The sequence below is a fragment of the Chelon labrosus genome (assembly GCF_963514085.1).
Source record: "Chelon labrosus genome assembly, chromosome: 4".
Taxonomy (NCBI): Eukaryota; Metazoa; Chordata; class Actinopteri; order Mugiliformes; family Mugilidae; genus Chelon; species Chelon labrosus.
Genome location: NC_140340.1, coordinates 18,618,765 through 18,645,690, shown reverse-complemented (window position 1 = coordinate 18,645,690; position 26,926 = coordinate 18,618,765). Strand labels below are relative to the sequence as shown.

Below are 26,926 nucleotides of genomic sequence, written 5' to 3'. Positions count from 1 at the left end.
TCACACCAACAGCACTGTGACAGTAATTTGTACACAAGGAAGCAGAGCTCACAGCACCTCAAGAAAATTAACTTAGCAGACCAGATATGCCTCACAGGCAGCATCCTCTTAACAACACGTATCCCTGATGAGTTGCACATACCACCCCCTGTTAGAAAGCGCTCCGCATCTTGGGCTCGTAATGTTAGACGCAGTCCATGAAATCAAACATCTAACAGGTCACAGATTGGACAGCGCTCACTGTTAATTGCATTGGGGAAAGAATGTCAACTTAATTATTTCAGCCGGAGCTGGAAATGATGCTTTGCAAATCTATTAGACACGTATGCTATGCGAGTCATGTACTGAGTCTCACGAGTCAATAAGCAGAGTGTCCACCAGTATGGATGAGCGGTCCTAATAGGCCAGCTGTGATTTAGACATCCAGAACACAAGGGTAAACCATTAAAGCTAATCTGATTCAGGCCGGACTACTTTTTCTCAACTGAGTCGATGCTCACATGCGTATTTAAGAAGAATGTATACTTACTTCTGTACTAATCAATAGACTGAAGACATGTTAACCCATTCTCATATAAAATATAGTCAGAGTTGCAACTAAAGACTATTCTCATTATTGATTATTACAGGATGACAGATAATTCATTTCATTCAATAAACAGGGCAGCTACTTCAGCTACTGCTGATTACATTCTTGATTTAACCATTAGTCATTTAATGGCTGAGTCTAATGATTGAGTCCAAGATGACATTTTGAAATTGCTTGTTTTGCCTAACCAGTTTATCCAGTTTACAGAGATATATCGTCACAGCAGAAGAGACTGAAGTCTGAAACTCTTGTATAATTTTTAGGAAATTTACAAAATTGCTGTATGGTTTCAAGTAGTAGTTCCAGCGCCACATATATAAAGTAAAAAAATACAAACGCTTTTATCGAAGAAGCTGGAAATGATTTCCTTCTCTTCACAAAACAAACGCATACAATGTAACTGCAACTGCAATGATGCGTAAGGGAAATGATTTTCTATAAAAGCTTGTTGACTGAAGTGATCCAGTCATTCACAGAGAGAGGTAACTGGTTAGTGATTTTCAGTTTGCTTCAATTGAACCAGCTCCGTGTTTGAGGGCAAAGTAAACAGATCAATTCTGCATTTAAGGCCTTCACTGGAGAAGTCAAACAGTCAACAGTCAAACACAAATTACAATCCGCTTTACATATGCACTACCGACACTGATACCCTGGGCCAATGCCGCGTGAAACTACATCTTTTTGTGCAAGACTCCAAGTGTATGTATATCCTCATCTTTGGCCTGCACGTACAAACAGACATCATGTACTTAAAAACTGCATACATAAAGAGAAACCCTGATGCATGCATTTATCACAAAAACTCAGCACTTTTCAGTATAAAACGCTGCACAACAATCGTAGCAGTGCCCCAGTTATAAGCAGGGACTGATGGGAACACAGCTTTGAGGGAGGTAAAGTATTGGCAAGGGAGAAGGGACCAGGGAAGGGAAAAGCAGACTACTTCAAAGACTGAATGTGAGCCGGTGGCTCAAAGCATGCTGATTGTACGTGATGTGAAATCTTCAGCAGGATCTTAGCTGCCTGACAGAACAGATGGAGATGAGATTTTTTTTCTCATCACTGAAGGATATATCTGATAACTATCAAACTTTGGGAGAAGTATATTCAGCGCCATATAAGACTGAGGCAAGCATTTAGTGACATCCATGCAACGCTTCTCCTTTATTTAAAATGTTTCTTAACTCTTTATTGGAATCCAAGACAGAGTTTCTGCCACAAGACTCAGAATATGTCTCATTTTTAAGCCTGAGCATCTGGTATCTGAATGAGTTGGTAGCCACGGTTACACAAACACGTCTTTCCATTCTGATTGTAACACAATTGAAGATTTTGGGTTAGCTGTTGACCCCAGAGGGCAGCACAGTGGTGTAGTCTTTAACACTAACACCTCACGGCAAGAATATTCTGGGTTTGAACCGCTGGTTTGAACCTACACTCCAGCTGGAGCCTTTCTGTGTGGAGTTTGCATGTTCTCCCTGTGCCTGCGTGGGTTTTCTCCAGGTAGTGTGGCTTAGTCCCACAGTGCAAACACATGCTCATTAGTTTAATTGGTGATTCTTCACTGGTTGTAGGTGTGGATGTGAGCGTGGATGGTTGTTTGAATGAATGACCCCGGCCCATTAAGGGTTTACTGTTGTAGGCTAAAGAGCTAGTAGAGCTTTGTAGCTAGTCCTGCAATTTCTACAGTATCATAGCTATGAGACTGAGCACATAATTGATAAAAAAAAATGTCCTGCATCCCATCTCTTCAGTACGTGTCATTCTCCCTCCCTGTAGGCATCATGTTCTGTTTGTATTAAAAAAACAAACTCTCCACAGAGGCCCAGTTCAGCTTGATGCTGGCATTTTTTTATTTATTTTTTTTAGAGGTACTGAAACCCTGCAACCCTACACATTTACATCAAGAGGAGGACTTGCACATAAAGAATGCAGCCAGAAAGTTAAAACTTATTCTTATAAGTCATTTAGCTTCGGAACTTTGGAAGCATCCAAGGTTAGCAGTCAGTTTTTAAACTGTTTATTTTATTGTTATATAGCATTGGGACCATTTTATCCAAGTCACCTTGTAGCAATTTAATGAATTTATGTTTTTTTTCTTTTCTTTTTTTGTGGAAAAGGTTTGGAATTTATTTTTTATTTTGTAAAACGAGTTGTTGTTGAGATGTAAATATGAGATTCACATTCGATGAAATGGTATACATGCATTTTCTTCACAATAGGAACTATCTAATACAGCGAGAAAGCAGGCTAACAATAAAACACTGAACATATTTTCAAATGGGATTTCTCAGATCAGGTTACTCAACATGTGCCCAGAACAACTGAGCTGCATTTAATTTATTTAATGTAGATAAAATGCCGCTGTGATGCCCCCTGACCACTGACCTGAACATGTACAGGACGGAGCCATCTCAGTCATCCATCAAGGGAACATCTTTCAGATGGTAGATCTCCTGACAACAAGCACACATCTAAATACGAACACATACTGCACACACAGGATTATATAAGTGACTGTATTATCTGACCATACAACCACTCCACAGCCCTGATAATCTGCTCCTAGCCCAGCCGATAACCATGTATACAAATCCTGATTCTCTAGAAGAATTAGAGATGCAGCTATGTGGACTTTCAGTCTGTTTATTAGGACCAATACAGGACCTACAATTAAAAATGCATTAGTTAACTGTAACCCCTTTTGACGTTATTTTTCTAAATATTTGTATAGACTTATTGTTGACCAGATTGCATCCTCTTATGAGAAGTTGTTAAAGCAACAATATCAACAAAATTATAGTTCAATCCTAATATTCCCATGAATTCTTACCTTTTGTGAGTAAACTAAATAACAAATCTTGTTTTGTGCCATTTTTAAGAGTGCAACTTGGGACATTTTATAGACCAATATGTTTGTAAAAATAATTGCTGCAATAATATAATACTGTATTTAGTAAACTGTCATAACAATACTTCTATATAAGTAATTTTTTACTAAATGGTGAGTGATTTGAACTGTAGTATTACTACTTTTTGTTTAATTAAAGATCTTAAATTCTTCCTCCTTGAGTGCTGCCAGAACAAAAAACAAGAAGGAACAGGCGCAGGTACACAAGATGTCCTGGATCCGGAAATACAGGCTCAGAGAGTAGAAACCAGCCAGAGGTGGATATAGCCTCCCTCTAAATCAACAACAGGGCAAGCACATCCAGTTATTCACCGCGGCTTTTCTACTTCTTCAACAAGAGCTGTGCACTCCCGTCCGGCTCTGGAGCAGACAATGGACCATTTATCTCAAGCCTCTCTTCCTGTCAGCTCCCGGGACACACGTGGGCATTTTCATTCACCCACCTACATACACACATGCACGCGTAAAGCTCTCGGGTCCATCTATGTAAGCACAATGTAAGCATGCATTAAGAGCTTCCAGTAAAGAAAGAAATGGTGTTTTCCTCTTTGCAGGCAATGCTTGAGTGATTTACTCTTTGACTCGGGGGCAAGTGGTTGAACACAGACACATACCTCAGCACAGTTCCCTGTGGCAATGTGAGCGAGTGTGTGAGTGCACACTTGCATTACTTATGTTGTGAGGTCGTAAGTCACATTGCGGGGACGTGTCTTCCTATAATGTCAATCATTCAAATATACTTTTAAGACAAGCTTCAGGGTATGTTTAGGTTTAAGTTAAGGTTAGATGGATGTTTCAGGTTAGTCACGATGTGGTGATGGGTGGAGCTCTAGTAAGTCTCCAAGAAACTAATTTAAGTTAATGCAATGTCCTCTGAAGTGATGAAAATTGAGTGTGTGAGAAATAGGCCATGAGTACATCACATGCGTGTGCGTCTGCATGCACTTGTCTGGGGAAGGGCCAGATGGGCAAAAGAGTAGAGCCAAATAATAAAGGATAATAGGAGAGAAAAGAGAAGAAGAGGGGAAATGGGGAGAGAGGACACTTGGAGCGGAAATGCTTCAGTGCCTCTGCGCCCTGCCACCTCGTATCACGGAGCATCCACTGACACATGAATGCAGGAGAGCCCGATAATAGAACTGCTCGGGAATAAACGCCCAGATAAAGGGGAGGAGCTCAAGATTGGGAGTTGACGTGTAAGGATGGGGAGGGGTTGGGCAGGGGTCAGCTAACTGAACAAAAGCTACCCATCTTTCAGGGCTGATGCAGAATTTTTTTAAAAAAAACCTGCTTGAAGGCTGATTTATCTCAGCAAGAGTAGTTAACTTTTTAGTTCCGCACATCACGCTTCGGTGCCGTTACCATAGAAACTTGAGCCAAGACTTATTATCCAGGGTGGCTAATTTTATCATTTACCCTGTATGTGTTGCTGATGTAACTGCCAGAGGTTATAAACAAAGTGTTTCTTATAGGAGGAGGTCTGACGTGAGGGAAGCTGACAAGGCCACATTACCAGTGCGTGTATAACTCGCTATCAGCATGTTCTGTTAAATTATCATAACAAACCCTCTAATATTGCTTGTTATCTAATTAGATTTTAAATTACTCTTATCTCTAACATTTTTCAAGAGGCTCCAGTTGGCACGAATTACATAAATTAACTGTATAACACAAACAGAGAACTTTGCCGTCTGTTCCCGACCCCGCAAATAGAATATGCCACAGACTCCATCAAACACATCCAGTTTTGTGTAATCACCCACTGAAAAAAACTCATCAGAATCAAATGACATTTTACCAAAAAGTGTCGTCCTTCATAATACAACTTCACTGCACTGTGCATAATTAGGCTACATTAAATTTAGTGGCGTGGTTTAAACCAGTTCGACAACAGTTTCAAATGAGTTTTCCTGTAAACAAACAAAGGCACATTTGCGCATTTCCTTCCTCATAAAATATCTGCAACGCTGATTTGTTTGCAACTAGCACCGTTTACATGAACGTCTCCTTCTGCGCTGCCTTTGTTGCCTTTCTTGGAACATGCCGGACACCAGTGGTTCAGTGGACTCATGTGTATTCGCGGACAGTAATGGATACAGGATCACCTGTGAGATGCTTGCTCATAAACTGCTCAACAGCACTACCAGTGGTCAAAAGCATTAAAGGGTAGCTTTAGAGAAACACTCAAAATGATACATCCTCACTCTAAGGCGTTTTCCTATTACAACATCACTTTAACTGGAACAACTAGTATTTAATGGTGTCAACAATCCAAAGGCTACTTTACACTGTATACACATTCAGAACGAGTTTGCAGACTTCATGACTCCTCTCTATTTTTTTTTAGAATTTACATTATCCTGTGGGCTTGAGTCCACAGCAACTGACATTTAAATATAGCGTACTCCAGTTTCCCAATTATAGTTTCCTATCTTTTTGTATAGTATCATATAGTATTTTTACCTTATCTATAGATATAGCTCAAATCAGCCTCTCAATCTTGAGAATTAACTATGAAGAGGCTATTTTGTAACAAATAATACTGGTTACCTGAAAAATGTCAGAATGCAAAAGTATGGACAAGAAAATGTCTCTTTTTACACAAAACACACACACAAGTAGTGCAGTGTGGTGTGGGGCAGGGTAGGGTTGGCATTTCAGGCTGAGCTTACGAAAATTGAATGCAGGTAGGGGTAATAGGTTGCTGGGATTCTTCCTATGTCTGTGTAAAGCTATTATAAAAGGCGTCAAAGTGAAAGGAGTGATAAGAGGACATTGGCTGCAGCTGGAAAATGAAATCGAGCTCTATCGCGGCTACAATTGCTTTTCAGACAGAAAGTGGAAGCCCCACAGTGTGAAATCCGCCGCCACAATATTACTGTAAAATTAGCTTTATAAATTCATATTCTCCTGAATGGCCGTCCACTTATGTCACAACTCATGTTGGTTTTGGATACCATGTTGTTTAGAGGTTTTTAACATGTTTATGTTTATGAGGAAGATCACTGGGGAGGACTTTGTTGGAAGAGTTTGTTCAGACATAAAGCTCGGGAACACGCTCGGTGCGGCTGGGTGGATCTGAATACCAAATAATTAATCACTGGCTTTACAGCGAAGGATTATTCCACCCATTCTGTGCACAGCAGCAGGCAGGGCCTTGTGGTGGCAGCTTGTTCCTTACCACACCTGCAATTCAGATATGTTGTAGAATTCAACTGCCAGGATAATTGGTCAAAAACAAACAACCCGATTCTCTTTAATCACAGCTGCTTCTGACCATTTCTAAAGGTGAAGCCTCTGAAGTTACACCAATTTGTGACTTAAACCCAGACATAGATCGTGTGAAGACATCAGTCGATGCTCCTCTCTCAGCTGCCACGTATATAGAAGTGTGCAGAGGTGTCCTCACACATATGAACATTAGAATTGACTAATAACCCAAGGCTAGCTCTGTCCTGAATGTTGCAAGTTATGTGGAGTGTCAGGTTGGAGTCCGTGTCCTGGAGGGGAGATGAAAAGTAATGTGATCACTCATCCATGTTCTAGTCAAAAACGTGCTAAAAATGTCTGATTTAGATAAGTTGACGCCGTGTCAGTTCACTACCTCAGCTCAGACAACAAGATATGGAGGCTTCTCTTCCTGTGAACTTTAGATGCCATTTAAAGCTGAGCGTTACTGATGATGCTCTTTAGATAAATATACACAACATATACTTTATGTGCAGAATTGTTTTTTTTTTTCTTCTCCTCGGTAGCTTCCCAGCTAGACCATGAAATTAATTAATTTAATGGCTGTTTTTTCCCCCTCTTTCCCTTTTAAAGGTCAGCAAAGCAATTAAATCAACTCACATACGTCTTCCCTCCTCCTGAGCGAGACAGATAAATAAAAGCACCAGCTGAGCATGTCCAAAGGTGCTACTGGCTCAACTGGTTTTCATTGAAATGCTTTCTCTGCTGAGGTACAGCCCCGTGGATTCCATTCATGTCACTGAGGTGTGTTCAGCCCGTTGACAGTCCGCAAGCCTTACCTTCCACATCAGCCTGACAAGAATTCATGTCGCCCTCTGTTCCCGTAATCCTGAGCTCCTCTCTGGGCTGTCAATAAGCCTGTCACAGTGAGCAACATCCCCGTCTGGAAAACCGATGCCTGGCTGGATGGCTGAGTGGACAGATGGGTAGATGGACTGATGGATGGATAAGTGGATATATTTGTCTGTGTTCCTCTGTTAGGCTCCTCCAGGGTCACAGTAACCCAGTCTATTTACACAGATCAATTTTTGTTTCTATGTTCCAGAGAAATTAAATTGGTCTGGTGTGTGGCTGTGAGCCTGGGACATTGTGCGAGATGGCTTGCCAAATGGACTCTTTTCCTGGGATGTATTGTTCTTTCGGCCTTGCATCCTTTTTACCGTCCACACAATCAAAAAACTCAAAAAAGCAGAGGTCTTCCTTAGGGCATCCGACTCACAAATAGAGAAATGTGTATCTGCAATGCTCCGCCACAAATGGGATTTTTATCAATATAAAATTGGATATTTGCTTTTTTTTTTTTTTTTTTCTCACATATCTCTCCAGAAGTAAAATTATTTGTTTGGTGAAGGAGCTTTAAGCATAAAAATGAAAATAATGCGTGCATGAAAATTAGGACACGGATACAGACTGTGTGGTGGACATTTGCACCTCCCGCAGCACTCAACAAACAACTTGCATAACTTAAATTGGAGATTTGTATAATTAATTTGGTGGAGGGAGACAATAATGCTTTAATTTTAAGTACATTTATGAGAACAACACTGTGAGACAATAGGCAGTGGGATTCGTCAAGCAAGGCTGCCGTGTTTTGAGGAACGGCGAAACAATATGAGGTTTCCAACTCATTCTCTTTTGTTAATTGGATATCATATGAAGTGTAAAATAAGAGGAAGAGTGCGTAATTCGTGATTCACAAGTATGCAAGATTCTATTTCCCTTAATTGAATAATGTACAAAAATGTACCCTCATAAGTGATTCAATGCATTATTGAACATGACAGCGCCAAACAAGGAAAGGATGGGTAGGAACTCCCGTTTCACAATACTGGAGGGAGCTAAAAATGTCATTTCCATCATCCATATTTTAAATTAACTTTTAGTTGCTCTGTCTCCGCTGGCCTACACATTAGTCTAGCTGAGGAAAGTCTTTTCTGCTTTATTAACTGTTCAAATGTCAGTCTGCAGACAGCCACAATCACACACTCACCGTGATAAAATTAATATCACTGGTGTCTGAGTTTGATTCTAATTTCAGAGTTAAAATATCCATCAACCTACACAACATATCAGGAACTAAACCTCATTTTGATGGAAGCAGGACTGCCTTTTACTGACTTCCATTTTCACCGCAGCCCACCTAATAGCTGTCAGTGTGTGTGTGTGTGTGTGTGCGCGCGCGAGAGTGTCTTTTTGAATTTGTTTGTAGGTATCTTCATGTGTGGGTGAATGCCAATGGCAGCGCTGCTCATCCAGGTATAAAAACCGCCATCCAGACAGACTGGGGCTCGGGGTCAGAGTGAGCCTTGTCAAAACACAAACTGGCTCACTCTGTAATGAATCAGCGGCGAGATCATGATGCCACACTGCATCATCTGGCCTGAAGCGTCAAAGCACAATCCCAACCCCCAGTATGGGGGGGGGACAACAATCTTTTGGAGAAGGTAGAAGGTAAACAACCTCCAAACGTTGCACACGTTTTCCTGAACCTTAAAGCTTTTCAACAAATCATTGACAAAAAATGTGAAAAAATAAAATACTTGTTGCAGATCTCTTCATTTTGAGCTTAATTTTTAAAAAAAAGCAGTGTGCAGAAATTGAATCTGAAGTTGAATATTGTCATTTTTTTAGTGTACGTCCATGTATTTTCTAGTTTCCACTGAATCCATTTAGGGTTTGGACTGCAATCTGGGCAACAAAAACATGTCATCATGAGTTTTTGGACATTTTGAATGGAACTGATTCACAGCAAATCATTATTAACACAAACTGGGGAAGAAAATAATCTGGAAATCCAGTGACAAAGACGACAACAGCTAAATGTTGATCACTGGATCATAAAATTGGTCTGAAACTGAGCTCGGATCTCCAAATAAGAGCAGCACATACTGTACGCCAAACAACCTCTTTCCTCGCTGAACGTTTCAGCAATACAGCGGGCCTCGACTTGCCACAGATGCCACGAGGTCAGGCGAAGAAACGCGGCGAGAGCCGACAGATCTGTATCAATATTCAGAGATAAAACCACCATTTGCCATGTATCACTGACGTTGCGCATGAAACCACAGACCAAAGTGCAGCAACAGCAAGTCCTTGAACGATGAAAGAAACGTTGACATACGTGAAGGACTTGATTGTTAAAAGTTTATTGGCTACTTTTCTACCCAGACAGGATGAAACACCTGCTTGTATGAGCACGCAGACGTGTTGTCATTCAGAGACGGCTGACATGTACACACTAGATGCATACTATAGATAGCAGCAATTTAATATTTTATGCAAACACAGCTATATAATCTAAAGCTTGTTTGAAATGAAGATGAATCAGAGAGGATGTATTCCGGCGTGAGAAACAAATCTTCAAAGATCTCACATATTGTAAGCACACAAAAGGGAAGCAGGAGCAGCGGCCTTATGTCAAACTGGATTTTAATTGACAACTGCCTCTCTTTAAATCCACACAATGAAGTCTTTTTCAAAGGCTTATTGTAGGGTTTTACGTCTGAAGCAGACGTGTGTTGCATGCTTTCATGTTAAATCTAGGAACAAACAAATAAATACATCTTTTTAAACCTTTTTTTTGCTTAATTGTGGGAGTTATTTTGCATCAGTGCAGATCTTTTATAAGTCAGTGTTGATCTTGGAGCTTTGAGATTTCGTTTTCACAAATGGTAAATACCAGAGTCATCATTGTACCTTGCATGCTACGGCTGGATTGCTTCCCTGGACATTGCACAGGCTTAGTCACTGCTATATCATTATTTATAAAAGCCACTTTGGGAAAGCTTCCTTCCTCTTTATGAGGCTAAATTAGTCAGAAATGTGGAGCTCAGGATGGTCCCAGGATTCATTGCTGCTGACAGTCCTTAAAGCTAAACGTAAGAAAGCTTTCATCATCCTCAACTAGAAAAATGAAGGGTGCTTTTAAAGCAGCTGTCAATCTCTATCAGTGCTCTACATTTAATCTGCCTTGTATTTTATACTTTTTGTCCAGTCGGCAACTTTCACTGTTTAAGTGTGTTCCAAATCACTAAAACTCATTACAGTCATTTTAAATAGACTTCAGTGAGTTAACCTCAAACCCCGAAAACTCCAGTCAGAGAGGAGAAAATCTGTTTTCACAGATCACAGCTGGCAATAACAATGTCTGGAGATGATGAACTGTGACGGAGCATAGTTTGCAGCAAAACTGTACGAGACCCTGAAAAACAACAACAACTTGGGAAAAAAACATGCATTAAAACCATTTCAGTGCCTAACACCCCTAATACTCAATCACGCTAAATTAAGAGCATGAAAGCATCGTAACGCACATGCTGAATAATTAAAGAAAAATAGGTTAAGCCGCTGCAAGAAAGTAATTCATAATTACCATCAATGCAAATTAATTGCAAGTCGTTAGCAGCAGCATAAGATAGAAAATTAGCAAACAGCAATGTCATCGTCCACAGGAAAGGGAGGGAGAGAGAGAGAGAGAGAGAGAGAGAGAGAGAGAGAGAGAGAGAGAGAGAGAGAGAGAGAGAGAGAGAGAGAGAGAGAGAGAGAGAGAGAGAGAGAGAGAGAGAGAGAGAGAGAGAGAGAGAGAAAGAGCGCGCAATAAAACAGCCAGCTAATAACCTCATAATGGTACAAACTGATGTTGCCAAGCGCACACAACTGAGCTGAACTGAGCACAGCCAAGACATCAGCTCATGTGAGGTGTATTAGTATGAGACGCCAGTATTGTGAGTTTGATTGGATTTGAAGTGCAGCAGTAATTCCCAGCATCTCTGCTCTCGGGGGAGTGACCCCTTTGAGAAGAGAGAATATGTGGCTCAAAGCTGCCGACAGGAAGATCTCTGGCTGCAAGAGAAAGAACGAGGCCCAAACTCAAAAAGGCTGTCCTCGTGGCACGACTATATTGTTGGTGGAACAGTAGCAGCGAGATGATGCAGTATTACAATAGAGCTAACAAATGTGCAAACAAGAGAGAGGAGCGCTTTACAAGGTCTGTGTTTATAAAGCTCCTATAAGGTTTAGCTGATTTACAAAACACTTAACCCATTCGCACACAGACTCAATCACCAGTCACGCCGAGTTGCCAATCAAGGAGACAGACTGCCATCAAGAGCAGTTTGGGGTTCAGTGTCTTGCCCGAGGAGACTCATGCGGAGGTAAACCACCAACCCTGTAATCAGTGGACAAGTGCTCCACCACCTGAGCCTCAGCCGCCCATCGTGAGCTTTTAATAGACAGTCTGCCAGACATACTGCCAGTGCAACTTTGTGTACAACTGTACATGCTTGCATTACATGAGCCGTTTCTCACTTCAGTGCCTCTTCTACGTTCATCTGGAAATCTGACAGAGAGCGCCTCCAGCACCAGAGCGCCTCATCTCCGCTCGCTACTCTTACAAACCGCTGTGAAGTCACGATTGTGATGGGAGGGAAAATATATGAAATATGTACGCACGCAGGCGGTGTTAATCAGCACATGCCACTATGCTTCTTGATTGTTGTTTAGTCAATTAATCAGCAGTGTTACATGTGCCCTATACGATCTGACTGGAGCACATTAATTCATCTTAATTCACTCTCTTTACCATGAGGGAAGTGACATTATAGACCATATTAGACTACAGCAGAGGTAAATATGGGAAATGATGATGATTAATGTCTATGTATTAGGACACGTTTTTATGATATACAACCATTCAGATGTTCAAAATCACAAATTCTTCAAAACTGCTATACCACACCACCCTGGCAATGGTATAAAATAATGCAGCGGAATGCAGTCACATGGTTCCTCCTCCTGAACACAACTGTATATTACGCAACAGAGTTAACCACAGCTGCTAACAACCGTAGCTTGTCCATCTGTCCCTTCCCTGATGACTGCCCTTCATCCGTCAGGACGACTGTGTGAAGCCATCTGTAATCAGATTAGGCAGTGACTGGGTAACTGGGCCTTCTGCATCCGCCCATCATTCCATCCCACTGTTAACAGCATCTGCGTCATGCGGAGAACCATGTGCATGCTGCGGAGGAAACACGTTAATGTGCCAGTGTCTGTGTAGGAGCATTTACAAGGAAAACCAGAGCACTACAGCTTTCCGTTCATAGCATATTAACGGGTCCTGACGCCGTTGACAACTTGTGCTGTGTCTGTTCAAGATGCGAAATAACGTACATATCCACAAATCAATGTGCAGACACACTTCAGTCTTCCCTTGCCTTTGTAGTTGTAGCCGACGAGCTGCCATCTTTGTTTTGATCAGGAAACAGGTGCAACGTGGGAAATCAACTGAAAAAACTGAGCACTTTTTGATCCAGGTTGTCGGAGTATTTCAGGTTAACTAACCCAATGGTTACTTTTGAGACCCAAACGATGGCTAGTCCATGAGAGACACAAATTAGAACTGGCAAGTACTGCATGCAGCTAGAAATCAAAGAAATATGAGGACCTAAAAAGTAACTCTGCATTACAACTGCAGTTTTAAAATACCATCTTCAGCGACTGTATTTTTTATTCAGTCAACACAACATTAAACAAAGGCAGCGATAAATAATTTGTGGGTATATGGGGATTTGAGGAGATTATATCTGAATCAAGGCTGAAGTGTACAGTCAACAGTGTTATTACAAGGACATGCTTAAATAAGACATTGCTCCCATGCATTTTAAAAAGAAAAACAAAGAGAAACCGTAGTCAGTTATTCAATAGAAATCTAAAAAAAAAAAAAATAAATCACCATATTTTATCACACAGCCTGAGAAGAGAAGATTCAGACTACGCTTGGTCCCCCAGTTTTGACGTCATTTATTACTATATCATTAGTGGATCAGAATCTATCAGGCTTAACGTAACATCTTCTCTTTCAGGGGCCATATATTACAGAGAAAGCCAAGCAAAGTTGAACAGAATGCTCTTAGATTATCTCCCACTTGACAGAGAAGCACAAGAGAGGGCACATCTTGACGATTAGGTGCGCAGCGATAACACAGAGACACGCCGCGCCTCTTGCTGTGAAACCTCTGGGAGTCGACATGCACGCTCCTCACCTGGTAAAGGGCTCTACAGCCACTCAGATTCTGCCCGCCTCGGCCTGGCCTGATCCATCCCGTTTCAACCCTAATGTCTCATTGGCATTCAGTCACACGCCTGCAGCAAGCGGCGAATGGAAAGCTTGGCACTAGCTCGCCGCTATTAAGATTCTACAAAGCCAGCCGTTCCCCCTGCCGCCACAAGCACACAGCGAATCGCACAGCCAAGGAATAATAAAAGAGCTGGGGAAGGGATGAGCGTAACAGCTGGGCCAGCCAGTCATGCAGCCAAGACACAGGCACATGAAAAGGATTTGGTTTCTTGATTTCTGCTGTTCGTGAAGTTTATGAGGGCAGCAGCTTGGTTGGCTGCTCAAAGTGCGGTATCAGCTAATGAGAATGATATACTCCAAGTGGTTAAATCACCAGTGTAAACACATAATTGCAGTGGACCGAGTCATCCCCTCCATACCACCCTCTGTCATCTGCAAAACCATACCGTGACCATTTCATGATGAACTGTATTACTGGCAAGCCTCCCATCATGAGCCACAGAGATTGAACCCCACCAGCCCATCACCTCTGTTTATGTCTACCTATCAACACCCCCCCCCCACCCCAGAATCCTAAACTGCCTGCTAATCACCCTTTGAAAGAGCAGACTAATTCAGATGTCAAGGCTCATTACCTGTGAGCTGTCTAGAGGTGACCTAAACCCCTATCTTGCAGTGATAAACACCAGTCAGAGGATAATGCACATCTGGATAATAGGAAGGTGGGAAGCGACACGCCGGCCAAGCGTGCAATCACCGAACGCAGCTGAATGGGGGTGCAGGGACGATTGCATGTAGCGATCGCTGTTGCATAAAGATAACGTCCTTCACGCGCTGGGTCAGTCAGCCGCCGTATGGCTGCTGCGCCTCTGGTAAAATAAACAAAGACGCTCAGACCGAGGAGTGACTCTTCACCAGCCATCCCCTCCAATCTGCTTCCAGACACTGACAAGAGACAATGCTCGTCCAGAAGACGACCCCGTCACACTGGCACACTCGCATCCAGCCCTTTATGTTGTTTTCTCCCCAGTACAGTTTCATATTTACCGGATGTGACAGATGCACACACTAGGCATAAAAATGTGTATTTTGAGATGGCCGCTATATTATATAAAAATAAAATATCTTTTGGGGATTTCTGAGCTCCTGGTATGATCCTCTTTTGAGGATTACATTTGGGTTGGAGATTGAATGATAACCCTTATTTGACACTGCTTTTACAATACCACTTGGCACTGGAGCCATCTGACAAGCATCTGGGTATTCACAGCATAAACAGACGACTAGAATATACACAATACATTTGGAAAAGGACAAATGAATACCGATTACATGGAGAAAATAAGGCTTATGGCCGTCGCGATGGGCTGACAGGAATGGAGAAGCGTTCTCCACAAATCAGGCAGAAGGAACAGTGGGTAATGAGGCCAAGCAAGATGCAGGTCAATGCAAAAAATAACCACTTTCACTGCCCATTATTCCTCATCTGCTCAGTCGGCAGCGAAACCAAACCCCAACTGCAAATTCCTCACTATTAGAGCACAACAGAAAAGTAACAAATGATTTTATAACCCTTCAATAAATACATATTTACTGGGCCAAGATTAGAATTGGTCATTATATCGCAGTGTGAGTGCTAACGGGCATTTAAGACGACAACAGAGCCTTTAATTGGAACGGAGACTGATGGCACAGAGGAAGTGATCCCCCCCCCCCCCCCCGATAAAAAAAATAAATAAAAATATCCCAGAGGAAACTGTATATACTGTAAATACCCAGATGCTATTTGTATGCTTTACGGCTCCATGACCAGTGCTATTATAAGATACTGTACACAATGCAATTAGAGAGACGACTCGGTAATGGTGAAGATGCAGCTTCCCATAATGGGCTTTTTCCGTGTAGAATACATTTGAATTGGAGAGATTATGCTGTTTGCTTGTACTAGTATGACCCCACAATCCCTCGCCCTCTCCAACACACTGCCACCACAACCAATGTCCACCAGTGTCCATCCAATCTCCACATGATTATGTGCAAGGAGTTCTGAACAAAAGTCTATGAAATATGTATGATGCTCAACTTAAATCAAGGTTTAAATAAATGCCACTTTTTCTTTTTTTCCCCTTTCCTTTCACACACTACAAACACATCTTTCTATAGATGACTTGAGGACGAACGACGCCAAGTATTTCCTTCCACGTTAGCAAACATATACACAGCATGCATGCTGCCCAAAGTAGCATAATTACAGGAAGACATTAGTAGTTCTATAAACAAAGCAACTCGTGATTTCAAATTAAGGATGTCCCGGAGCGTTATCAGCCAAGTCTGATCTTTTGTAGTTGTTCATTTTAGCTCTGCCACAAAACCACGTCCCTGTAGCATCAAAACGTTGTCAAAGCTGCCAAAAATCAAAGAAGAACCAAAATCACGTGACTAAAAATGTCTGCTGTGTGGAAGAATTTCAGTCAGACAGCAATTTGGAAATTGTGAAATCTGGATGTTTGGCGAGGTGGTGGAAGGGGATCGTCACATAACACTACCAACTTGATTGGCCACCTACAAAACAGAAAAGGGCATACGTCAACGTAACAACAACAAACATTGAACGCCGAGTTTAAAAGAAGAAAAAATAATAATTTCCTTGACACAGAGTCAAGGTGAAAAATATTACAGAGGGTTGTGGAGTTCATGGTGTTGGTATGACGTGTCTATTTCTGGAGTAGAGAACACAGGTCACAAGGTGCACACGTGATCTAGGAGAACACAGGTAAATTAAGAGAAGTCTTTATGAATGTCCAGATGAGGACATTTTGTTTATTAAGATCTGATCAGGACTCTTATTGGCCGATACTGAATATATTAAAAGATTGGTATCAGATCAGGGAGCAAATAAACTTGATCGGCACATCCCTATTTCTGATGATGATTGTTCGCAATGTGCTGAAATCAAACAGAAATCATGGTTTACTAGCCATCCCACCCACCTGTACATCTCTCAATACAAGACTAACAATACGTATTGTTACACATACAGTACATTTACCAGCTAAAAGACAATAATCATGACACACTCCTCAACATCGGAATCTACAGCTCTCAACCATCTCATCAAGCATGCTGTTAGCATCGAGATTGTTGCAGGTGCTAATGGAGTGTGTGACAAGAGCAGCGCCAGTTTGATTAAAGTAGGAATAATGAAAGGGGGCTGGCGACCAGGAGTGATGCTATGCGTAGCCTCCCTTTTTACTCTAATACGACCAGTCACCACACACACACACACACACACACACAACAGTGGAGTATTTGGCTGTAGTATAAATTAATTATTGAGGACATGGGATGGGAGCAACTTTACGCTTGTGTGTTTTGTAGACACACTGCGCCTCCTCCCACCGTCCACCGCCAACTTCACCCCTCCTCTACCCCCACAAACTAGGATACCATGAGATGTTGGCAGCTCTGTTTTGCAGTAGCATTATGGGGAAAACTGGTGCAACACTACATGCTGAGCCGTACGTTGCCAAAAACAGAAACAAGAGTTGTTTCCGATGCAGGGCAACGTATTCAACAAATCTGCACGTTGTTAGATTGCACACAGTATTCACTTACATCTTATCACGTTTTTTTTCTATATAAATATTCGGAAACACCTGAAACCACATGGGAAACGCAAAATTTGTGGAAGCAGAAGACAGTGTCATCGCTGTAAAGCTCATATACAAAGACTTGCAGTCTAAATTGAGTTATTTTCCATTGTTAATCATTTTATGCATGAAATCCCTTTGCAATGACCAGAATTTAACCCCTTGACACCTGAATTGATTTTTCAATTATATAAAGAAATTAGTTATTTGTGTTTTTGCTTACCACTCCAACTGGTCCTACGAGAAACTAGTGCTTGCAAAAAGTTCCCAGGTATTTTTTGAATTTGCACAAGCCGACATTGGAGCATTACATGCGTTATTTCGGCTGCAGTCTGAGCGGAAACAGTGCGTCGCGAATTTGCGACAAGGGGTTAATCAATATTTCACCTTTTCTGGCAACAAAATGTCTTGGGTAACCATAAAATTTTTTTTTTAAAATGTATAATTTATAGTTGTTTTTTTTCCAGATGTAAGGAAATGTCATACAGTGTATTTGTAGATCCCTTTGTATGTACACCTGTATTGCTCATAGTGTATGGACAAAGTCTGTATACACAATCACGTAGTGGGAAATCACTATGATCCTCATGATCCTCGTAATGTTTCACGGTCAAGGTACCGTTAGGTTAAGGTATGTGTTAGGAAAGTAGCGGTTATGGTTAGACTCAGAGAGAGACTTCAGGGAATGAATGCGAGGCAATGCAATGTCCTCTGAAGTTATGAAAACAACTGTATGTGTGTGTGTGTGTGTGTGTGTGTGTGCGTGCGTGCGTGAGTGCGTGCGTGCACATGCATGCGTGTGTGTGAGTGGTAAGACAGCAGCACTTCACTACAAGCCTGACAGCTGCCTCAGGCACATAAGGGAGAAGCTTGATGACAGTCACAGAGGACAAACAAGCTGTATATCAACAAAATGCTTTGTAGGATGATATAGTGAAAGGCCAAACTGATGCAAAAATCATGAAGTGGTTCCAAGGAAATAAATAAAGGAAAAACAGACATATCCTCCCTCCCACCTATTCAATTTTAACATAAAAGACTGCGTGAACAAGGTTTTGGCATATCTTAATTACAGTTTTAAATGGATTTAAGGATAGTGAGTATTTATGATGCTAAATGTTATTCAGTTTCTTTAAATATTCAGCCATTCTTACCGCTACTACTACATATATTGTATTGATTATGTGCCGCAAACTTTGCTGCAAATTACAAAGAATCAGGCAACATGTACAAAGCTGCACACTTATCACAAAGTGTAAAATATCTTAACAGATGACTAAAATCCCCCTGACAGTGTTATATCTCTCTCTGAGTCAGAAGAAAAGGAAGTGCAGAGGGAGCAGCGGTAAGGCTTTAATGAGGCGAGGTTAGGAGGTTGAGAATATCCGCAGATGGAACAACGCTTCAGCTAATTGTCATACCCGGGTGCTGTGGCAACTGTCGAGCGTTTACAGTTTGTTTGACGGCCTCGCTCAAGTGTTCCAGTGCGGCACTAACAAACCCACCCTGGCTGACGAGTGAGGCGACATACCAGCGGCCTAGTGAGGTTAACAAAACAAGATGGCTCGTGATAAAGTGTCGTTCCCCCTCATCTCACTGGTAGAGGTGAAGTATTACTAAAGCACTTGTTCCCAACCTTTTTTTTTTGTCGTAGATACACAGAAACTACAAAAGAGCTCCAGTACCACCTGTCATGTTATTTAACAGTATTATTCTTAAAAGGAGTTACACTACTACTTTTAGCCACATGGTTCTAGGCAGTCAAACAGAAATATTTCGACAACGTGTTCACATGGTATTTTGTCCAGACATTTGTAGTCTCTACTTTACCCCTAGCACCAAGCGCGGGTCCAAATACTCACATAATGCATTAAGACGGACTGGCAGAAAACAAGCACTGGCACAGACAATCATGCCACCCTCCTTCCTACAGTATTGCTCACTTTCAAACTAGGAGGAAGTCTTGTGCAGTTCCCCCAGCACTGAGACGATAACCACTTTCTGTACTTATTTATGTTTTCCCACTAGCCGAGCTACACCGACACATTTTTTCTGGTGGTTTCTTGCATGTGCAGAAGGACTCTCTGGGGTAGATGCATATTAAAATGGAAATCGCCGCTCTGACATACGAGTAGCAAACAAACCCATCTCTATTACAGCTGAGCAATATCATCCACTGTATGGAATGAATGAAAGTTCCAAAAAAACACATCTAGTAAGTGGGCCTCGAGTTGGAACCGTGCTTTATGCCAATTAAAAGAATAAAAGAAACATTCCGACCAATAAAATACCAATCTTTCTACCCAGGAAGCAAATAAATTGAGTTGTAACGAAAGCTAAACCCTTGAGCTAGCGAACATCTGCTTTTATACTGTTGTCACGGTTAGATTGTCTTGTGTTCGTTACTACATAATGATTTCTATTAAAGACCATAAAAGCAGACTTGGTATCTGGTACGTTGACTAACTCAATGTTTCTGATGGATGATTTTCATATTGCGGTGAAGCGAAGTCAAAAACGTTGAAAACTGTGAGGAAGGAAAACCAACAATGAGCATTTTAGTATACCTAAATCCCTGCAGCCGGTGGGTTTAAAAAAAAAAAAAAATGATAGTATTCTCCTTTAAGTTCTTCCACAGGGGCATAGCAGAGCTGTTCCAATAAATAAAGTAGCAGTATACTAGCTGAGGTAATATTCAGTTTATGTTTCATATAAGAGTCTAGCAGGGGTACGCCAAGTTTCATCCTCTTTATGCTGCCTTACCCACATTTTAAATTATAAATGAGGCCAATGAAAATCCTTCACCACATACAGTTTGTCGCATGTAATGTAATGATTTTATCTGCACATCTGTTTCTTTTCCCAGCCAGCTGGCAACAATAAGATGGGGAATATTTCTTTCCAAGGGACAGCTGTAAACAACGTAACATTACATGCATATGAAACAACAATTAAAATCACAAAAAGTAGCTACGCAGTCAATAGTCCAGCAGCAGATCAGCAGGATCAGTGACTGAGCCTGACCAGACCAAAACATGGTCGACTTCTCATTGAATCAGCATTAAAAAAAAAAAAAAAGTGAATCATTTTAAACTCACAGCGAGAAAAACCTTTAAATTATTTTGTTATGAGTTCCGTGCCACGGGAGCGGTGTACATGATGGCTCTGCTGCCTCATTTAGATGACTGTCAGACACCGAGGCAAGAACAGATGTCTCTAGTTATTTGGCCAAGCTCTCTGGGCTGCCGTATTCCCACTCCCCCATTTTTTTTTTAAATTATTTTTTTTTTTCTTTCAGCCGACTGCAAATCTCTTCGCGGTGACAAAGCATCGCCTGTCAAGAGGATGATTCCATTGAGAGGCACTTTCTGATATGAGAGGTGCATTAATGTGATTAACCCACACTTGCCATTGCTGTTTGATACAGGGGCTCTGGGGCTCATGCCACTCTGTATTCTTCTCTGTTGGCATGATCAGCAGGCAACGGGAAATCTGCTGCTGTGCGAGCAGAAGCAGGTAAATCAAACTGTGATCAAACTGCGCGCGGCCTTACACAAACTCAATTACGCAATTTGACTTGAAAATTGAAAGACAATTAAGAGCAAAATTAGCCTCTGAAACTTCGCGGCTGACAGGAACTGATGATTTACACCATCCTGCAGACTTGGTATGTTCTCATTATCACAGCAACCATTACTAAATATTAAAATCAATAAAGACAAAATGAGTGTCATCATCCAATCCCAGCACTGTTATTCACACAACCCGGAGGTGATTGACTATTTCTCCTAATTACAATTTTATTTAGATACACCTGCAATCTAGTAATCAGTGTTAGATTTCAGGACTTTTTTTTCAGTCTCAAAATTAGAGCAGCCTGCGTCTTCTGTCTAAGACATAAGAGAAGACGCAGGCTGCCTTCATTTTAAAGAGAGTGCTTGTTTACATGGGTTTCAGACATTCATACGGCTAATATTAGTCGCCTGAAAAACAAAAGCAGGCTTGGTGCACTAGGTCCGCGCCGCACTGCAACGTGAAATTATTCGTTTGACGCCTGTCGTCATCCATTCAGCTGCACACCAACGGCTACAGGTTGTAAGTGTGTTTTGATTGCGCCGTGATTGAAGCTGCAAACATATAGAAGGCATAAAAGAAAATTACTGTGTGTGAGGCAAAAAGGGAATTCTGGGAGGCCATTCATGAAGCTTTTCATCGGGCATCTTACTTTGCGATCTAGGGCTGGGGGTACCGGCACAAATAGATCCCCTGCACCGAGCACAGAGCTTTTAATAGAGACATCTTCCACTTTAATCAAAAATACTGGGGAAATGGGGACACCCACCTCATGGTATATTGTTAAGTTTTGATGTAGGTTGTACATGTAGTGTGGACGTCTTACTTTCACACAGTATGGGATATGTATGTGAGCACCTTGGCAGCCCCTAGGGAATATATGATGCTCCGAAAGAATCTATAGAGAACAATGGGATATGCTGTGTGCAACTCTTTCAGCTCACATTGCTTTCGATTTCTATAGCTGAGAAAGATAATAACCCCCACAGAGACGTGGATCTTGCATCCTATCCCTCAAATCACAATTTCTGCCTTTGCATCTCTGTAAGCTCTCCATCTTCCCTCCTTGCTCCGCCCCAGCCAGGAAGCCCACCAGCTCCAGAGGCCAAGGCAGCCGGAGCGCAAGAGGATACTAGGAAGCGCACAGCGGAACATCTGGCAGACCCAGGGACTCTGTCCGTCGCTGCCGGCCGCCATCAAGCCACGGCAGCTTCTTGGTAACAGCTGATCCTCTAGGCCCACTGCCTCCATCAGAGTGGAGAAAATCCACTCGCTAACTCAATTATGCAAGAGGTGTGAATTAAACATGAGGCTACCACAGGAATGTATACACACAGGCGTGCGTGCGCGCGCGGCCAATACGTAATCATACAACATCACAACCCCATCTGTATACGAACGCCAAACTGTACACTGAAGAGCATGGTGTGACTGAATGAGAGTATGAGCATCTAGGTCAGACGGGTAAGGGTGACAGTGAAGAAATATGTGAGGAGGAATTTTGCCATCTTTGCCACCTATTACATCCCTGTGAGCTTTAAAGAGCAAAAACAGCCTTGCGTGGGAGTCAAGCCTGGAGCGAAAGGCAGAGAAGAATTTCTCCCCATCTCCCTTTATGTCTCTCTCCCTTTGTTTCTTTGTGTCTCTCCCCCTCCTGTGCTCTCTCGTTCCTCCATGCCCTTTATTAATCATCCTTGGTTAGTGGGGCAGAGAGCATGGTGTTAGGAGCTCTGGGGAATGTAGAGCTATGAAATATACACACACACACACCTTCATGTGCATGCACACTAATAGGCACTGGACTCATGAATCTAGCAAAAGAAAAAAATCCCCTTTCATCTCTTGTTTGCTTATAAAATATATAAAAATGCATCCATTATTAATTTAATTTAAAAAAAAATGTAAAAGAACATATTAACTACAAGACTCACATGCACACACTGTAAGTACTCATGTGCACACACCCAGCAGATCTTGAGGGATTCTGGCCCGAGGTCCTGGGACTCAGCTGCAGCTGCTGCTGATGTAACATTTTCAACACTCTCAGTTGTTGTTTAGACAATCCAGCCCAGCATATAGATGGAGTAAGGCAATCCCCAGCTCACGTACTAACACACAACTGCCCCACCAGTTCCACTAAAACCACTCGAGGACCCTTAAGTTGGGTCAGAACCAGAACAGTCGGCACCAAAGATGTTCCAGCATCCTTGGAGAGCTGGGTGGGGAGTGTGAAAGGACAATGGGATACAACACAGCTTCCCAACCCAGCCTCTGTGGCCGACAGTGGAGTAGACTGGGTAATGGAGGATGTATTATTTCTATGCATGTAAGTGCACTTAACTTAGAAGGCCCCAAGTGGGCTACATGCCATTATTACCATTATCACTATTTGATCTCCCTGAGAGAGTGGTGAGAGAATCGGTCAATTAGATGTTATGGGACAGTCAGAGGTTTACAGTGGTAGTCTGGGATATCCTTTAAGGAGTGCAGAGGGATGTAGTGATGGGTGGACACTGTTAAACTCACTTTATTCCCCTTTTTTTTGCAACGGTTATTCAATTCTAACTGATGTATAATTTAAATACCACAATGTAAGACATAAAAGGAAGCCGTTCCTGAGCACAGATCTATTAAATTACTGTTCTGAATGGTGAACTCTGGTCATACTGGCAGTAACAGGTTGCCGAGACCTCTGCTGAGACCCACATTGTATGCAAGTGTGTAATGATAACGACTGTCATACTTAGTGGATGCCACATACCAAAAATCTCATCATACAAACAGGGATCAGGTGACATGGCAGCAGTAGAGGCGAGAACAGAGAGCATGGTTACGCACCCGGTTTGACGGTCTTCAAGCGAATCGGCTCCCGAAAGTGGCGTATGACAGCCAGAGTGTCACGGTTTGTAAGTCCACTGACGGGCGTCCCGTTCACCTCCAGCAGAACGTCCCCGTAGTAGGGGAGCTTCCCGACGTGACAAACCAGCACGTCCAGTTTCATCTGACCCAGGTAAGGGAACTGCCCCACCTCTGCTCCTCCCAGGACCTCCACCACGGAGCCAAAGTCCCCCAGGTTCCCCCATGACACGGCACACTCCACTACTTTACTGGACCAGTGTTTCTTCTTCTTCAGTGTTCTGGACATGGTTGCCCCCTTCTTTTCGAATAACTCACACTCTTGACTGGAAGGAGTCGCCTCGGTTTGCTGCTGTTAAACGAGCGCAAGGTGACGCGGCCTAATAAACCCTCCTGAGTTACTCTCCCGACCTGCTGGGGATTTCATCTTCCTGACATTTATGAGGCTGATTTTCTCCCGGGAACCTACCGCCGAGGTTTGTCACCCCACGGGTTTGTGCTCCGGTGTGCTCACAGCTGCCTCGGCTGCAATAATTCCAAGCGCTCCTTGTGCGTAAAACAGGAGAGAGTTGATAGCGGCGAGATGGTTTTAAAAAAAAAAAAGAAAGCAGACAGTCAGGGTTTCACGCTCTTCATCGCTTCTCCGGAACCGTATCCGAGCCGCGCTTCGTCTGCGGAGCAGCCTGCCGACGCCAAGTAGTCAAAACAGTACGTAAACACAGAATATTTTACTCGCTCTGCGGCTGATTTGTGGAGAGTCCGTCGCCGAAATGTAGTGCGTCAATGAGAAATCCCTCATACCTGTGAGCAGGCTCCAAACAGACGGGCGGCAGCCTTCACCGGTGGGCGGTTTGTGCAGTTGAGATCCAGCCCATGATGACAGAGTTGAGAGACATCTGCTAGCGTTTGTCTGCTACAGGTTTGAACACACCTGGCACCGCCAAGAGAGATGTTGCCAAGCGCCGAAACGCCCCTTTTTACGCTCGGCAACAGCAGAGTTTTCTAGACGCTCCTGCTGGCTCCATCCTCCGGTGTGTCACGGTATTAAAATATACACGATATGTATATATAATATGTCATTTCAACATTGTGACTTATTGTCACACTCTGTCTAGAATAAATTACGCCAATGTTTATGAGTATTTTTTTTTTAACTCGTCTTAGGCGTATTAAATAAGTGTAACACATAAGACTGGCTATAAATACACCGAGCGTGTAATCCTTGTATCAAGGCGTGCAAAACAAATTACACCTAATTAAGACAACATTTGTAAAGAGAGGTATTTTGGGGGGAGGGAAATGAGCGTCTCTAATTACTGTCTACAGCGCCACCTACTGGTGTAATCACTGCACTTCAAAATATTTGCTGCACCGGTTCGTGCCTCCCCGCGGTCTTTAATTCCCACTTGTACACAGTGAATTCACACCGTCACGCTCGACTGCAGCCGGCTGCATTTATCCATTTACCCATTTATCCATGCATTATCAATAGGGTGATGATTTTACAGCTTTGTTGTTGTTGTTTTTTTTGTTTGTTTTTTTAACTACTTCAACTGCAGGAGCAGCAGTAGTCTTCATAGTAGTGTGCATAAATTAAGCAGGTTCTTGAAAATTACTGACAAGCACCGACTTCATTACCCTCAGAAAAGTCTGCACGGGGATTTAACATTCCATTACAGTTTGTAGTCTTCTGGCAGTAGCTTTAACTGTTTTCATTATGTAAAATTATTTCATAAAATATTTATTTTTCTTGGACCTGTCCAGGGTGTACCCCACCTCTCCCCCGATGACAGCTGGGATAGGCTCCAGCAGACCCCCGCGACCCTTAACAGGAATAAGCGGGTTCAGAAGATGAATGAATGAATGAATTTTTTTTCTTGAATGTAATAGTTTTAAATCCATCCATCATTTTTCCTCCACGCACTGAGAAGTCTGAATGTCTGTGCCTTTTTGTTACATGCGGACTGGAAGTACTGACAAAGGTCTCATTAATATGAATACATTTTAAGCTTGTGCAGGGTTTTTTTTACCTGTATGTGCATTAAAATGTGTATAAAAGTCCTTAAAAGTGTTATCATATGCACGTTGTTCTGGTGTTGTAAAACTGACCTTTCACAGCGGGAAACTGCATTCCCACCTACATGCAAACCCTGCACATTCCTTGCCCTCGGAGAGCAGGTTTAGCTTGAGCCCATAAATTTATATTAACATAAGTGCGCTGGTCTCAGTCTGTGTGTGAGACATGGCGCCTCTTTTGACTTTAAATGTTGCTTTCATGGTCAGATCTTGATGATAAAAACTGATGTGGTGTTCCAGCTGAGCTTACGGATGTTCGAGCCCTCACGGCCTGTTATAAATTATGCAGAGTTTGCTTTTGCCAAAACCTCTGAGACGGAGAGCGATGGGTTTTGACAATTCAAACACGTTGACTCATAACAGTCATGTGTCGGTGCGATGCCGGTAGGGCTCATTCAATTCATAACTGGAAGCTGCGAACATGCCTTCTGCAGTACTTGTGAAGCTGCAGTTGCTTTGGTTCTCTGGATGTGATCCATTAGGAGGCTGTGTTTAAATACAGAGTTGCCACCCCGGACACTGTGCTGAATAATTCATCGCCTTGTAGAGGATGATTAACAATGCTAGCATGACTTTGATGGGAACCAGGGAGTGCAGCAGAGAAGGTGAACGCTTTAAAACTGTCAAATTCAGCTCGCATCCAGTGCTTCCTGGGATTCCACTGGATTCATGGAGGAGGGATTTTAAAATGAGGCCTTTTTTTTTCCTTAATGTCAACACTGATGATGGACTAGCAGATTTTTAAGGCCCATATTAGCTAGCTTTGTGCTGGCTTGACATGACTAAATCCAGATTACAGATGGCTTGGCCTTTAAAATCGTTCCGTGGTGTGCCCAGAAATCATGTCGCTGTTAAGACCGCTGCGCTATAATTATATGCAACCCAAATCAAATCCTGCGAGGGAGTACACTCTTTTTTCTTGCAGCACTCCTACAGTCAACACA

General features: G+C 42.4%; 1 protein-coding gene across 1 annotated transcript in view; it reads right to left on the bottom strand.

The window, feature by feature from the left end:
* The window catches only part of magi3b (membrane associated guanylate kinase, WW and PDZ domain containing 3b), a 118,462-nt gene extending 93,209 nt beyond the window's left edge, over nucleotides 1-25,253 (bottom strand). Inside the window, exon 1 of the mRNA XM_084542999.1 lies at nucleotides 23,889-25,253. Within this exon, the coding sequence (XP_084399125.1) occupies nucleotides 23,889-24,195 (307 nt within the window). The 5' untranslated portion in view covers nucleotides 24,196-25,253. The remainder of the gene's footprint in view (nucleotides 1-23,888) is intronic.
* Between the last annotated feature and the right edge of the window lie 1,673 nt (nucleotides 25,254-26,926).